Genomic DNA, 17,808 nt, shown 5'->3' on the forward strand with positions numbered 1-17,808 from the left:
CATTATTAAGGTTGTACCCTCCTTCAATTTTAATTTCGTAGTTCAAATGCACTTGATTTTCAAAACAGCTAGACTGTCTCAAAGGGCAGACGGTAAAAACCGTTAGTCTAAATCGTTTGCATTGTTCCATAGGGGTCTGGAGTTTATCGACCGTCGCGTCTGCTAGGAATTTGGACAATCTCGCATCCACCATTCGCCACTTGCGAGTGTTTAGCCTGTATTTTCGTATCTGACGTACATTTCATACATCTTTAATGGCACCGAAACTTCTCATTGTTTTAGCACCTAAATATTTACTTTCGATAATCTAAGAGATTAACGAAATTAAATTCGCCAAGTTTAGCTTTGGTTAATGGTTCGTGCTCTTTGGGTTAAATTGGTTTGAAACGCACTCATTCAAAATGTTTAAAACATAATCTCTCATATAAATGTTTATCAAGTTAATCTCCCAACATCTTTGCGAAGTTCATCAACCGTAAGCCAGATTATAAAGAGGGCAATTTGGTTTACGCCCACTTTGTGTTAAATTTACGGACGTGTTTAACCTTTCGTAAAGCAAAATTTGATATTCAGAACTTTAAAGAGATACAAAGTTTACCGCTTATTGTAGTTGGGGTATTTTCAACTAACTTCTACTTCCAAAAGGAGGTAATTATCAATTGGACTTGATTTTTTCTGGTTTCTTATATAGAGGTATACCGTTTTGTTGGAACTATTTTATTTATGAAGAACTTAGGACGATACACTTAAAAAAAACCAAATCACTGAAATGAAGTAAAGGAATATCGGCTTTCGACTTCGTTCTTAATTTTTCAAATTTTCGGTATAAGGTTTTTAAGACTTAATAACACAATACTAATTAAAGCAATTTATTTATCACATAATATGAGTCAAAGTATTATAAATATCACTAGATATCTTACAACGGGTTGTGCTGATAATTATACCTTTAATACATTTAACTGGCGATTATTATCTCTAAGGAATGAAGATAGAGAGCTGTCCAAATTCTCGGTAATAATGTACACACATAAGTACGTGGGTTGTGTGTGTGTTCTGTTTGGCGGTAATCCAAGTCTGGTTGCGTCTCTCCTTGAATGAAATATTCAGGAAAACAACGCAGTTTTTAAAACATTTGGTCAATCGTTTCGAAGATATTTGACGTGACGCTCGGTTCGCTTGTTTGTTGTTGGGCATTCAAAATTATACTTACGTGTGAACATATAATATATTGTTGTGGATGTGTGAATGTTTTCCCACTTCAGTTGGTCTGCCAAAAATTTGTTGCGTCTTTGTAAATTTTGTGCGCAGCGACCCAGAAAAACACAGCTTTTTTCGAGTTGGACTAACGTAGTGTAGTTTTAATTTAGATATCAAATATTTTACCTAGCGCTAGCATTTGCTTGTGAATTCGTCCCTTTTTATCAGCTAATAATCCAGTGGAAACTGTTTTCTGGATATATAATCCTTTGTACACCTATCTCTGTGCAAAATGTTATCTATAGCGGAACATATGTAACGATCGAACAAACATACACCCCTTCCGTTTAATCTGTCTTGGTTGTAAGGGTTTTCTAAAAATTACGCAACATTACGAATTTGTTATTGCATTCAACTACGTTGGCATTAACATGTGTGTCGCATCACCCTCTTATCATAGCAAAAATAATAAAATGATAGCAGTGTTATGAAATAATCTGGCCAAATCGAGGTGCAGGGGTGGTAGTGTACAAGGGTAGGGCAAGTTTTGGTCTAAGGTTGCAGTGTTTTGAAAAACCAAAAAAATATCGGTATTTTCTTACCACCGTCCCCCGCGTTATTATAATCTTACGAAGTTTAGGACAACCGCTAAGCAGTAAGCACGTTTATTTCATAATAATATTTATAACCTAAGAGTTTAAATATCTTAAGCAAACCATTTCTAGAGTCAGTTATTCGAAAATTCCTAATAAATATTCAAGTAGGTACTTTGTCACATACTCAATTGACCAATAAATTTTATTGTCTGTACCGAATGAGCCTCAAGAACCTAATGGCAAACATTCAAACATAAATTACGTTTATATTTAGTAAGGTCTCTAGGAATGAGTTGATAGCTTTAAGGTGGTTAATGAAGATAGTAAATAACAATAATATTTTGATCTCGACACGATAAAAGGCAGAAACATCACGATAACAAATCGGTCTTAATTTCAGCATTAATTTCTTTACTTTGGATAAACATTTAATAACAGAACCACTCATTAGTCATTGGACAAATAAACGAGAAATTTGTCCTCATTTTAATTACTGTCGCTATTATTAGTGGCAGCAGAGAACAGCATAATTACCTAGCGGCAAAACGTAAACAAGACGTCATAGAGTAGTTACGGGTGCATAATTCGATTGTGTATTGTGATACCTACTACCAGGCTTAGCACAGACAAATTCTTCTTACCATAAACTAAATCACATTTATTTATAAAACACATTTGTAATTTGCAACAAAAGAGTTGTTCTTCTTTTAAATACATACGCTGAAACACCTGCACGTTATCTTGGTCAGTTATGACTCGTGCGCATAGATTTATACGCAGTGAAAAAGACAACGTCATAATGTACGTCAACATAATAATAAAACCATTATCAGGCCACTACAGGGCCACGGGTCTCCGCTCACAGTAAGAAAGGCTTTGGCCGTAGTCCATTACGCTGGTTAAGTAACAGTTGGTAGACTTCCCACTGCCTGAGATTTCTGATGTTTGAGAACATCTTGAAGAAATCTCAGGCAAGCGACGTCTTCCTTCACCGTAAAAGCTAACATTTGTTTGTAACGCACTTAACTTAGAGGTGCGTGCCGGCAACCGAACTGGGTCCGGTGAGACCGTTGTCTTATCCAGAAGACTTCTGTGGTTTTCTTTATTACACACTTGCAAACATACTGTCTGCAATACCACCTGATGGTAAGTTATGATGCAATCTAAGATGGTAGCGGGCTAAGCTTTGGCGTTTATGGCAGGGCAAGCAAACGCCATACCTACCCCTAATCACTTAGCTCCACGTCTTTGACGGTAGGGGTCCCAACTATCACGACACGTCTATGGAGTACTGATGTATAACCCGTGTATTTTTTATTGCAGCTGGGAAACTGTTCTGTGGCGACATTGATGGAGTTCCGCTTGGACAGCGCGGAGTACTGCCAGGCCCAACACAAATAAACTTGCGGGCGCTAGTGGAAGCGAGACCCATGCTGCCGGGAGCGCGCGCAACGTCACGCACCCCGAGCACTAAGCGATATACACCCATCCATTTGTAAGTACACTTTTATCATCAATAGCCTGCAACAGTCCACTGCTGGACTAAAGGCCGCTCCCAATGATAGGGTTTGCCCAAAATCACCACGCTGGGCAGGCTTTGTGGTCCCAGTAGATGATTGTACTAGCACAGAGAACACTGTTACCTGTTCTTCTTTATATTCCCCTAGTCGCTTCGTATGATACCAGCGGGAAGTGGAGGCGTGGTGACAACTGTATTCTGATCTGGCGAGACCATGCGCCAAGTACACTTTAATACTGTCACCAAATTATCACAGAGTAACGATAGTCATACAGAAGTCCGACGAAGCCAGAGCAATCGTGATAATAATCGCTGTGATAAGTTAGGGATGGTGCGAAGTAGAGATATTCCCTTCTTCTCCCCGATACATTGGCGCGACGCTGCTGCCTAAACGATGTCCGCATTTACCAAGAGATCAAAATTGTCGATCTTATGTATCTCTTCTTTATATGATTACATTATAATTGTCGACATCATAAATAAAAAAATACACCGAGAGCGTGAAAGCATAAATATCGGAGTTAATAGTTTCCAGATAATTGGAGGACAACTGCTCATTTTGTGCTGACCTTGATTATCGGTATACAATCATTACCATCATCAGGCTATTCATGTTTAACTCCTGGGCGCAGACTTTCTTCTCTCTTAAAAGAGAGGGAATCAGAGCTTAGAACCTCCACGCTGGTCATCATCATCACTTGAAATAAACCTTGAACAAGTGCCAGAAGGCTGTTAAATTTAGAGACGCATCAGACTGGGAGATCCTTCTTATATACGAATTATAAAAAAACATTAGTTATCAGGTTTCTTACGAGGATGTATTCATAGAAGTTAAGTCTTCAAGCTATTACAGTATTATTGCTCCGTCCTATATTATTAATCAAGTGACGAAATTGTAAATTCTATATCAAAAATAGTTCGTGCGTACGAGGAGACCACGTGAAGCAAAACAGTTGTGGTTTCTTTCTTTTCCGTTTTTAGGCGTCGTTAGAGTTTTATGAGCATTACTCATACGTGTTTCCCTATTAAGGTCTACACTAATTGTTCTTTTTATAACTCGCTCGAACATAACATTGCGATGTGACAATACATTGTGCAAAACAGTTCCCAAATGGGCATGATGTTTCGCTATTCTTTCGGCGTCAAGGTTAAAACGCTTAAACACTAATCAGTTAGCACGTATTGAATGCACCTCTGTTTGAACTCAGTCGTTGGTATTAATCAAAGCACACACAGATTGAGTGTGTTTGCGTAGTGTTTACAATAATGTTATCACGTTGTGTAGACACACGGACCAGGGCGATATGATGTGAACGCGCTAACAAGTGATGCGCTATTGGCACCGGATCAGCAGTTTGCGAATACTCACATGATCTAAACATGGTCAGTCCGCAACCCGTACGCTATTTTTAAAAAGTATTTTTTTATTCCACTTCAGTCGACTTTCGCGGATTGACGTAAATCCAAGATGTAATCCCGTGCGAAAATAGAACTTTACGTGATAATAAAAACAGTTTTCTCTTTTTTTGTTTCAGTTACATTGAACTTGGATCCCACTGTTAATTGCAGCATATCATTTGCAGAAGTTTCAAATCGTAAACGACTTATGTTTTGTCGCATAATCTTTTATTAGTTTCGCTTACCGATTCGTAATCATCGTTTGTTAGTCTCCGAATGTGCTCGAGTGGTTGAAAGCGATATCCATGCGGGTGGTTCTAATTATATAATTGGACCCTTTTAAAAAAGAAGCCACGAAACTGGAGTGTGTTGTGTGGAAATAGAGTGACAGTTTGCCTGTTTTGACTGACGGATCGCTGCAAGTTTCCGACGCGTGTGAAGTTAATCTGCGACCTCGGTTCGCGAGTGGTGTATCGGATTTGACTGCGGAAATCGTAAAGCGATCACCATGAAGCAGAAGGACATCAGGCCGGCGCCGTCGCTCATCGAGTACAAGAGCATGCGCTTCCTCATAACCGACAGACCATCGGATATCACCATCCAGGGCTACTTACAGGTGTGTATACAATTATTATTGACTAGCGGTCCCTTATAAGTCAACCTTGAAAAGATAGACATATGTAGTCGCACGCACGCCGCGGAAGCTCTCAAAAGGAAAAATACTCCGATTTTGAAACATTCTTCGTTGGTGCTTCGCTCCTATTGGTCTTAGCGTGATGAAATAAAAACATAGCCTACCTAGATAAATGGGCTATCCAACAATGAAAGTTTTTTTTCAAATCGACCCAGTATTGCCTGAGATATTAACGTTCAAGTGAACAAATAAAGAAACTTTAGCTATAATATATCAGTACGAGATTATTAATTATCATCCTTATAATATGTAATGTGTTATTACTAAGGACAGATCTCCTCCTATAGCAGAGACGGATTTAATCATCCACGCTACTTTGACTGCAGAGCTTTAATCCTTACTATCATCATCATATCAACCCTTTATCTGTCCACTACAGGGCACGGGTCTCCCACAATGAGAAGGGTTTATACCTTAGTTCACCACGCTGGTCCACTGCGGATTGGTCCACGTACGCCTTTGAGGAAATTATAGGGAATTCTTAGGCATGCAGTTTACCTCACGATGTTTTTCTTCGTCGTTGAAGCAAGTACTATTTTAATTGCTTAAAACGCGCATAGCTTAGAAATGTTAGTGGTGCCTGTTTTCGAACTCTGCTCTCCGAAAGAGAAACCGACTAGGCTATCACAGCTTCTCTCCTTACTACCTATATAACATCGAAAATGCGAATTTCTGTTTGTTTGTCTATCCTTTACGCCCAAACTCAGCACCCAATAAACTTGATTTTTGGCGTAGAGTTAACTGAAAATGCGGAGAGTAACATACATATCGTAACAGGCTACATTAATTTGTAAAAACCATAATAAGCGTGGGCTAAGAACGCGGGCTATATCTAGTGATTACTAACAATATGATAGTGATAATATCCGGGCCCTAAAATTTGTGGTCTCCGTGGCAAAAAAATTATCAACGTCAATTCCTCGGACTGAGATTACTGAGATTATATTGACAGAAAACCCCAATAACATAGAAAGGCAGTCTTACAGTGGCGTGCGCAGGGTATTTGACCAGGGTATGCATAAAGAAGGAAGATGGCATATAATTGAAGAATCCTTCCCCTTTGTGAGTTATACAAAAATTTTAGGGTATGCATTGCTTTTGCGCATGTATGAAGTGCACGCCACTGCAGTCTTAGTATTATTTATCGCGGTAAAAGCGTATTCGCTGCGACCTATAACTTAGGACTAAAAATTAATCTTTAAGAGCTTGATAAGACCGGATTCGATTTTAGAACTATGCAAACTTAACCGCGACCTAAATCGTCTAAAGACATATATACCTTAAATATAGTGATATCCCTACATTAATAGTATTTTAAATATTATCGCCAAAATTTTAATTAATAAATTAGAGAACCTTACTGCATATTTGCTTTTGTGGTATCATTGTAGTTTTTCACTATGGAGAAAATTTTACTCAATCGTGTCTGGCGGATAACCATTTAGTCAAAAAATATGTCAAAATAATCATATATTTTTCGCTGCAACGAACTTCATGACATAATAATGGCACTTTTTTTTCGGTAGAGTGGTAACTACTCACAGCCGTAGCCTCCCAGACGAGACCGGAGAAAATTCAGAAAATATAAATTCCCAAATTTCCCCTGCCGGGTATCGAACTCGGAACCTCCAACTTGAAACCACAGCGCTCACCGCTGCGCCAGGGAGGTTTTATCGGGCGGTTACCACAATTATGGGACACCTCATATTTCTACGGTCTTCTTGTTTCTCGTAAGGAAAACAGTGCCAACACACACAGTGCCACAACAACACATTTATATGGAACCTTCGAAAAAGTGATTGTTGGAAAATCCAAAAGTGCACGCCTCATAATCTCATTCATTACAATAAAATTGAGATTATTTGTAAATAATAATTAAACTACATCTAATTATACCGTGAAAAGTAATGGGCTTCTATTCCTCAAAATACTGAAGCCGAAAAAAAAACAACTCTATAAGTGAAGTATTTCGCTCGTTATCGTGACCACAAGATCGGGATCCGCACATACAGACACACGGACGTTCAAGACAGAACTTTTTTAAACAATTTTTTAATTAGTTTAAATAATAAAAAGAGATTTAAAAAAATCATGTGTTAAAAACAGTGTTTTTTCTCAACATTTGTTTATATTCACTTACAAAAGCAATAAAGAATAAAAAAGTGATATTTTAAGTTGGAGAATCACTCAGTGTGCGTAATCTGACAGTAATTCCCACCTCAACGCTTCGCTTATGAGGCGTGCAAAATTGTCTGTAATAATCGAACCTTTTTTAAATCAAAATTGCCGTAAAACAGATTTCTTCAAAACACAACTCTTTGACATTTCGTATTTGTGAATAATAGTGCGAATATTAAATATCATTCTAAAGTACAATTCACAAAGTCATAAATTGTTTTCATAGCGCACTTTTAGATTGCTTGGTGTTTCAGAAAAGTTATGCCTAAAGAAAATTGTGTCCATCGATTTTCCTTATCTCACTAAGAAGCAAAACGGCGTCGTCTTGAATGTTTTATGCTTTTGTTTGCCCGCTCCGTATTTTGGTCGTCATGAATCCTTTGAATTTGCGTCAACCGGCATTCTTACTCTTGTCGTGAACGAAGACAAATATTTGTTGTGATTGATTTACCGCACAAACGTGCACGCTCAATTTAAAATAGCAAGTTCTTTCAATATGCAGTTTAGTTTGCTTAGGCTTTAAGATTCCATATTTTTCAAACAATATTACATTGTCATGTTATTTGCTAATAGTTGCCGATATCTCTGGCGTGCGCCAACGATATTGGGATGATTTATAGAAAACTTCCATTACCATTCAAATTCAATTCGAAAATTCGTAGTGATTTTACCTTAAATCTGTTGTTTTCTTTACCTGCAACCATATGCTAAATTTCAGCCAAGATCTGCCTAGCTGTGAAGCTGTGCCATAACAAGGGCACTTTATTTTTATTCCGAGGCTATATGCTTCCCAGTTAGCTTAGCTTTAAATTGTCAAAATCATCAAGAACGGTGCAATGGATCATGAATGAATGAATGAATGAACTAATACACTTTTATTGTACACCACACACAGAAAATTCACAAAGGCGTTGAAGAAAATACTATAAAAGCTTGGTGGGTACTACAACCCATATATATATTTATTTATGATATAAATACATGAACTTATAAAATAAACAAATACCACAGTACGTATTACACAACCAAACATATATAATATACTAGCTGTTGCCCGCGACTTCGTCTGCGTTTGATTTTGTTTTTAAAGTATTCAGTATCGCTAAGTTTTAAATTAGTATAGTAGTATATATATATATAACATGTGACTAAAATTATAGACAAATAATTTGAAATAAAATAAAATTGCGACTATAATTAAAGATCTAAACTATCCTATCTCTTAAGTTGGACCAGACTGCTCACGGTGTACCAATTAAATTTTAAATCGGTTAAGTAGTTTAGGAGTCCATCGCGGACAAACATCGTGACAGGAGATTTATATATATTAAGATATTCAATACATATAAACATACAAATACACTAATGCAAATGAACATAGAAAAAGTAAAGAAATATAAAATAAATAAATATAATGAAAACAAAAAAGAAACATTTATCATCACGACGTATCTTACATTTTATACAGACACGCTTGCACATATTTAATATTAATTTGGATTACCATGCATTTAAGGCAAATAGATAAATACAGAGCAGGTAGAATAAAAGTGACCATCGAATATGTATGCCTCAAGTTCTACGGATCGGGAAGCAGATCGGTTTTATTCTCTATTTCACAATGGCTTAATACTTTCGACTCTAAATAGGAGTCTCTAACGGTAAAGTAGCTTAGTAGAAAGCCGTCTCTGAATTCAAAGGGATTTTCAAAGTGATTTTATTTCAGTTTCTGTCCCTAAGCTCTTATTCTTTTCCGTATTATTGTGAAACTATCCAAAACCCAAAAAGTATACCTAAAGTTAAGCATGTTGTTCACAAAATTATTAGAATTAAAGTATAATCAACGATGAAATTTCAATATACCTACCTGATCAAAATGATCTCTTTGCAGGCAAGCTACGAGCAGATAATATATCAAATTAATAATTACATTATCAGTTACATAATGAACAAGATTAAAGTATGTTAAAATATCTGTTAATTTATTCAATTAAAATAATGAAATACATAACATACAGAGTACCTAACCTAACTCAGTTTTTAACAAACATGTCACGTATTCTGTGATTTCAACGCGACATCGTATCGGAACGTTAAATCGCTTAGCGGCACGTCTTTGTCGGTAGGGTGGTAACTAGCCACGGCCGAGGCCATCCACCACACCAGACTAGAGAAAATTCAGTAATTATAAATTTCCTAATTTCAAAACACGGGACCTCCTACTTAAAACCATAGAGCTAATCACTGCGCCAGGAGGTTGTCAAAAATACTGGTCCGTGTAATCTCATATTAGATTGTTATCAAGAACGTTTTCAAGATTAATGACCCCGATTAGCGACGTAATGATGATAAAAGTATAAATTTTAGTGCTTCCAAATTAATCTTTTTTTATCACTGTGTTCATTGGACGTTATACAGGTTTCCTATCATATGTATTATCAAGTTGTTATTTCTGCTAGGCTAAAAACTGCTTAAAGTTAAAATTAAAAAATAAAATAGCCTTTGATTCCAGAACGTGATTTTTTTCATGCTAATTAACATTTGAATACTTTTTAATTTAATAAACATTTATATATTGATTGGTTAGGTATGGTTTTACAATAATATTGAATTTAAATTATGTAGGTACTGTCGGACTGCCTGTCGGCAAAGGAGGCCCCCTCTAGCTCCTGCCACTGTTTCTTATCGTGCGCTACCCTGCACCAAATTGGTCCCGCGCTCTGTTCAATGTCGTCTACTCACCTCCTATATGGTCGGGTTAAAGTTACTTCTTTGAATAAAAGTAACTAAGCAATAAAAAATAAATCACATATTTACATAAATTATAATGAAAATTTAGTAATAATTATGTAAAAACTACTAAATACATTTGGTGGCATAAATCTGTTAAGTGACGTGCTCTCTAACTACTAGATGTGGTATTATAACAATTATATCGGAAAACCAAGTTTCATCATTAAAATTTGAGATTTTTGTTTGTACAATTTTCAATTCAATTCAATTCTTGTTTATGGCTTTTGTCTGTGCCAACTGGGTTTGTACAATTTTATCAATTAAATCACCGGAATGAGCCCGCAGACTTTGACAATTCAAAGTGTACAGTGTCAAACCTTTTATTAAAAAACAAAATTGTTGACTATAGCTAACTTCAGGGTGTTGGACTTTCGTGACGCGCGTATCACATTTACTCTCATCATTTTTCCCTAACGCGCCAAAAGAAGTATAACTTCAAAAAGTGAGGTTTTTTGATCGTTGTTTTATAATTTTAAAAGAACTTGCTTAGAGATAAATTGACCGTGACATTGACGATTTGAAGTGGGCGAAAAGGTCGTGGTTCCGTCTCGACTAAGCTGTGTCGTCATTTCCAGACGAACGACGCTATGTTCGGCGTGTTTACACGTCTTATTTACTTACAATATTGTAAATCGATTTACAACCATCGTTATAGGTATTTCTGTGGAGTCCTCCATATTGTCATAATGTTTCTGAACATTTTGGGGTAAACCTATTTATTTATGCATTAAACTCATTCCTTTATCCTTTCTCTCCTAGACACCTTTTCTGGCTATGGAGCAGTAAAATTATTACAGTACCTGTAAGTTACAAAATCTATGTCAATTTATTTATTGATTTACTTACCTGGGACTTGCTACCTTTGTTTAATGCTGTATTATTTTGTAATGAAATTTTTTACGATTTTCCTTGTCGACTTAAAATAAGGATCATATTTTTGAAACAAAACATCTATACTTATCATAATTTACAATATTATGTACGTTGGACAAGAGATTTGAATAGTAGTATTTTGTAAAACCCGCAATACTACCATCTAGATATGTAAACGAACATCACTAATTACTAATTTTCTTCTGCCGCTAATCTGCGTGCTTATTGCTGACGGGTTATTATTCCTGCTTCATCTTTATAAAGATGTCTTGGGCCACCAAAACTGACCTATATTTCAAAAATTAACTTTTTAACTTTTTAATGGACATATTGTTAGTTTCCCTACTCATTTATATTTTCACTAACACGACAATGACCGCAAGCAGATCCCAATATAATATAATCGGCCTGTTCGAGTCTGGGACCGTATATTTTTATTGGTAATAGACCAGCGATTGACCACAATCCTAATGGCCTAAGCTGGGACGCCCTGGCCTAGAAAATGCCTATTGATTCTTCTTTAAAGATACCTAGGTTGTGCTTGTTAGGAAACAAATAACTTGGGAGGGCGTTCCAAATCCCGGTCATGCGTATAAGAAAAGGAGGTATCAACATATCTGGGATAGGCGGGGCATTTTCCTCCCCGGGAAGAGGAAAAATGTTGTATTCTCCCACAATTTTATGAAATCTCCGAGCATTGGCGTACAGGTGAAAATAATACAATAACGTGCGAAATAAACGGGTATAAACTTCCCCCATTCCCTGATTCCTGCTTCGGCAAGTGGACACGTAAATATTATTCCTTGTCAGGGTATATAATTTTGGTGTGGTTAGCATAGGCAGGACTTAAGCTAACCATGCAGGGGTCCTGTATCTGTGTTGGCTTGTCGGGTGATATCTTTTGATATATAAACGTGATTGTTTCCAGGAGTTGCGCAAGCACAACGTGTGCACGGTGGTGCGCGTCTGCGAGCCGAGCTACGACGTGGCGCCGCTCAAGGCGGAGGGCATCGAGGTGCGCGATCTGGCCTACGACGACGGCACCTTCCCGCCCACAAACGTCGTCGACGACTGGTTCGAGATACTGCGCGACAAGTGAGTATCCTGCGAATCTCCACTCTTTAATCAAGTCTAAAGAATTTGCGAGCAACTTATCAGGTAAATCATGCCGTGTGAGATCTGAGTATTGTTTTCCCCACCCATCCTCTTCCCGCGTGTATCGTACGAGGCGACTAAGGGATATAATTAAGAACAGACAGCAGCGGTCTCCGCATTATCTCGTCTTACGTCATAGATATAGGAGGAGAAAATGGGAGACATATTTATGTTGTGGCGCGCATAGGAGCTCCTACTGAAGTAGCCGCTTTCGTCCGTGGCCCGTGCGGTGCAGATTAGAACGTATTGGATAGAAGAAGGCGTTACTTTGCGGAAATCCATGACATATTATCAAAATTAAGTTTAATTTGCTATACTCAAACTTAATAATAAGAGTCTTAATAATTATTCATTGTAAAGTCTTGTATCTCCTGAGGATGCTCCGGTTTCGGAGCGAAACGTGCGTAGAGGGTATATTGACGAGGATCTGTTTGGTGTGGAGTATAAGGATTGAAGAAATTATAAATTACAGCACACAGATTCTCCTGCTTTTTGCGGAGTATAGCAAATTAAGCTTAATTTTGATAATAGATCAGAACGTAGTTTTTCCCGACTATTGTGGGGAAACTGTGTAACACGGGTTTGGTACTAAACAACTTAGGGACAAATATAACAAAGAAAGGGCAGCAGCGTCACGATCACTTATCCTTCTGTCCAGCGTGTTAGTTATGGGCAAACCTGCCATCGAGAGACCCCTGTTTAGTATGTGGACTGTTAAAGGCTATTGATTGTTAGATTGATATCCGGGAAGCATGATAGATTCTATGAAGATCTAGAATCCCTGCCGTCTATAATATGGTATCCTTCTAATCAAACTATATATATATTACTCGATAATCTAGTGGTTACTCAAAGACCTTGCTTAAAGTACTGCTAAGTAGTTGGTGTATAGTTAGAGCGTACTGTCTAGCTTTCCTTGTTGTTCGACTCCAGATGGTTACAGCGTGATGCTAAATAGCCCATAACCCTCCTCAAGAGTTGGACTATCAAATAAAAGATAATGATAGTAAGAAATAAACTATTCAGCCGTTAATGTTAGTTTAAATACTAACTAGCTGACCCGTGCAACTTCGTCTGCACCAAATTGGTTATTACCGGAAAACACAAATATAATGACATTTTCTTAAAATGAATCCTAGCTAGATCGATTTATCGCCCCCGAAACCCCCTGTATACTAAATTTTATGAAAATTGTTGGAGCCAATTCCGAAATTCCAATTATATATATACAAGAATTGCTCTTTTAAAGATATAAGATAAGATTTACAAAACAAGGAATAATTTCGCTTCAACACTACAATATATTTTTGGAGTTGCTCATCCGTCTGTTCTAATGTGGCGCTGTGCTGTTGCCAATTAAGGTATCGAAATTCGAAGTGTGTTCGCTGACGCAGCACCGTAGCGCTAAACCAACTATATTTTTTGCATAGAGATAGTTAAACGGCCGGAGACACAGACATAGGCTGCCTTTTTTAACATTAAATAAAACATCAACAAGCGTACAAAGAGGCGGCCATAGCGGGTAGTTAAAATATCTTTGTATATAGTAGTAGTGTGCACAGATCACTGGAATAGTTTACTCATCCTGTTCCAGTGATTAGCAATGGGATGGGAATGGAATTTCCTTTGTGTGCTCGTGACACAAATTGTATTGAGCCATAGGTACGTTCTTGAATGAATTTCCTCGCGAAAGCTACAAGCGAATATCCTAGTAGCGCCTGGTTTGGATGATTGAGTGCAAAAAAGATATGGTTTATAATGCTCAAACCTTTTTATAAAGGCTGGCATGTTCAGGACATGTCTAAGTATGAAGAAATCCTTCTATGGAAACTAAGTGATTCAAAAATATTGAGAAAAGATTCAGAGCCAGTCAATTGAGGATATATTCCTCGACCACATTCCCTTGGACCCGATGGACGGAAACCGCCACGATCAGACTTATACGCTTGACGTACAAGGCGAAACACTGATTGCGAAAAATGTACGATCTAAGCACGTTACTTTTCGGAGTCATGTACGTTTTTAAATTGCTATTACTTGCTTTAACCTTGCGAGGAAACCTGCATGCCTGAGGTTTCCATAATTTTCTCATTGAGTGTGAAGTCTTCCAATCAGCACATGGACTACAGCCTTAAGCCTAGGAAAGAGGACACCCGTACTTTGTAGTGAACCGTAGGGTGTTAGAACATGTATGTTTGTCTCCAGGGCGGCGAATAAGCCCGAATCGGCGGTGGCGGTGCACTGTGTGGCAGGGTTGGGTCGCGCTCCCGTGATGGTGGCCATAGCGCTGATAGAGCTCGGCATGAAGTACGAGGAGGCGGTCGAGACCATCCGAGAGTGAGTTGTACCACTTTTTTTTTATCGTTGTAATAATCAGCAGTTTGGTAACGGCGACTAAGGTAATGTAAAGTAGAACGGGCCGGCCGATTGGCGCTTTGGGTAGCGTCGCACAACTGGAAAATGTTTGTGTGACGAACATGAATGTTTTTCACTGTCTATGTTTTATAAGTATTTATGTATATTATTCGTGGTGATTCTGGAGAGGCCTTTAGTCCAGCTGTGAACTGTTATAGGATATTGATGATTGATGATATGATTGGCTGACCAATCAGATGGCCCACCTCGTGGATGGAACCATTGCCTTTACACAGAGCAACACTTCGAGGGTAATTTAAGGGAGACCTTCAAAATGTCGCAAATGCTTACTGATATTAAAAATGCAAAAAATGCGTTTATTTGTTTTATATGAAGCAAACAATCAACTTAATTTTTTTTAATACAACGAGTTGAAATGAATGTTGAATGAATGTTAAATGTAAAATGTAAATAATGTAGTGTTGGAAATGAGGAACTGCTGAGTTTCTTGCCGGCTTTTTCTTGGAATTTAGTCACAACAAACAGACAGACTTGACGTTTCAGAAGTGCTTATATTATAGGCCTACTTGAAATAAATTAAATGAAGTGGTGTCACAACAAAACAAAACAAAACAAAACAGTTTTTTGTATAGTAAAAACAAACTGTTGTCCACGTTCTTCGTCTGCGTTTGTTACGGTTTTTACAAATCCCAAACATCCATACATTTGTTTTCCTGGAACTGTGCCACGCTGCGGTCGTTTCGAAGACGTTCTAGATTTGCTAGTTTATTTTAGGTTATATAAACAAAAAAATTCAATAAAAATTGTGCGTAAGTTTACGCAACAAGATCTTGAAATGAATTAATTTTATATTTTTGAATTTTGAAAGGATGGAGAGTAAAATAGGCTACTTTTTGACCCCAGGAAAACAAACGTTTCCCATGGGATTGGTATATATCGTAATAAACGCTGACGAAGAACGTGGGCAACAGTTTGTTCCTACTATGAAAAAACAACTATTGTTGTGACACCTCTTCATATACAATTTTTATATCACAAAATGTTACGATTACAAATGTAATAAAAATCAGGCCCTCGGTTGGTAGCCTCATGAGACCACTACGGGCTAACATGAGTGCTACGAGATATTTGTCTACCCATTATCTCGTCTTAGAAATAGGACGAGTGAATGGTAGGCATGGCTATTTCAAGCCAGGCGAGGTACAATAGATCGTTCTATTTAGCACAAAGAGTAACAATAAGACATAAAGCTATATAATGGCTATAGTGTTTAGTTTCATAATATAATTTGTGATCATTACAGCCAACGCCGCGGCGCCATCAACGCGAAGCAACTCTCGTACCTTGAGAAGTACCGGCCGAAGTCGCGCCTGAAGAAGAACGGACACAAGAACTCTTGCTGCGTGCAATAGTCGCCGGCCCCGAGCGGGACAGCGAATGTAGCTCTGCTTTCACACACACACTGACACAAGGAGCATAGACAAAAAAACTAGATGTAACTTACCCGTCGAGCCTCTTTTGACAAGTACCCCCTTGATTTTCTCGTAGAGGTTTTAACCGAATTCTTTTATTTTTTTCCACCCCGAGCTTGGACACATTCCCAACAGACGCGAGCCGAAGAATTTGGTTACGATCTCGCCGCAGTTTTTTGACGTAATCGAGTTTCTGAAAATTATAATTGACAGCCCATTTGTAAGCTAATGTTTGAATTTTCGAAGTAAAGGTGTACCGCCCTTGTGCTGAACTCTTACTAGTGGAATATGTTAATAGTCGCAAGCCACGATTTGTGTTCATAGTTGAAACTGTCACTTGGGTATTTACATACTTAATTGAAATCATAATAACTTCAATAATAAATATGATCCAGTCAGAGTTGTGCTTACTCTTAGAATTCTTACGATATACTTTTTTTTCTATGTGTGTTGAAATCATGATAATATGTTTTCCTAAATATTATTTTCTTTCGTAGAGACTTAATAATATTATCGATAAGAAAATGAGCCATAATAGGAGCAATTTGAAGGTTTATTTTTTTCGTGTTTCTTAAGACGTATTCTACTTTGTGCTCTGACTAAAAATATATGTTAAATTCTTGTATTATTTTATTATATCAATTTAAGTTATATAGCCACGGTCTGCAAACTATTTCACAAATGTTTTACCTTTGACTAATTAATTGTATGATGAAATTCTAATAAAATTGTATCCCATCAAAAATGATAAACTTGACTCACAGAATGTTCCGATAACATAGCTCTTTGATATTATTTTTCTATTTCTAATTTTATGAAGATATCAAAATATATGATTGTGTAACCGCGGAACAGTCACATTCATAAATAAAAATATTTATAAGCAAATCAATTGATGTTTGATTTTTCTGTTGTATTTTTAAGAACCTTTTTTTCTGTTACATTTAAGTTCGGAGGGTGCTCTCGGATAGAAATGATTCTTAGTTGCCACTGAGCTTTTAAACCTTCAATAAATATTATTAAAGGTCATCATTTAACCACAGGACGTCCACTGCTGCAGGAGATAAAAATTATATCGTTAGTTAAGTCCCTTGACAAGGGACTTAACTAACGATAACTAATGCGCCCACCTGCTAAATCACTGGAACATGTAATAGGAGAAGTTTGCCCCAGTTTATTAATACACATATATTATTTGGATATTACTTCCACTTGTGCGCCAGTGCTCTGAGAGTTGATAAAGCTGTGGGAGAAGATACATTTATATCCTTTCCCCGGGGACATAATTGTCTCCTGCCCATGCTAGCCGTGCTGGGCATAGAACATATTAGACACTGCCGATCGGTGCACTCTTTTAAACACAATGTGAAGGAGCATTATCTATCGTTGTCATATTATATACATCACTGTTTACCTAATATCTATATTTATATATACAGTCAAACCTGGATAAGCGAGAGCACAATCTCATTCTCGCTTATAGAGGTTTCTTACTAATGCAGGTACATGGGTAGCGTTTCTCTCTTATAGAGGTACGCAGCTATAACAAGACAT

General features: G+C 37.4%; 1 protein-coding gene across 3 annotated transcripts in view; it reads left to right on the top strand.

Moving 5' to 3' along the window:
- LOC120632185 (protein tyrosine phosphatase type IVA 3) overlaps window positions 1-17,146 on the top strand; it is a 46,080-nt gene extending 28,934 nt beyond the window's left edge. For all 3 annotated transcript variants that reach the window (XM_039901999.1, XM_039901993.1, XM_039902006.1), the window contains exons 2-6: window positions 3,120-3,291; window positions 4,851-5,329; window positions 12,180-12,346; window positions 14,612-14,743; window positions 16,086-17,146. In XM_039901999.1, coding sequence (XP_039757933.1) covers window positions 5,222-5,329; window positions 12,180-12,346; window positions 14,612-14,743; window positions 16,086-16,194 — 516 coding nt within the window. In that variant the 5' untranslated portion in view covers window positions 3,120-3,291; window positions 4,851-5,221 and the 3' untranslated portion in view covers window positions 16,195-17,146. The remainder of the gene's footprint in view (window positions 1-3,119; window positions 3,292-4,850; window positions 5,330-12,179; window positions 12,347-14,611; window positions 14,744-16,085) is intronic.
- The last annotated feature ends 662 nt before the right edge of the window (window positions 17,147-17,808 follow it).

Source organism: Pararge aegeria, chromosome 2 (assembly GCF_905163445.1).
Source record: "Pararge aegeria chromosome 2, ilParAegt1.1, whole genome shotgun sequence".
Taxonomy (NCBI): domain Eukaryota; kingdom Metazoa; phylum Arthropoda; class Insecta; order Lepidoptera; family Nymphalidae; genus Pararge; species Pararge aegeria.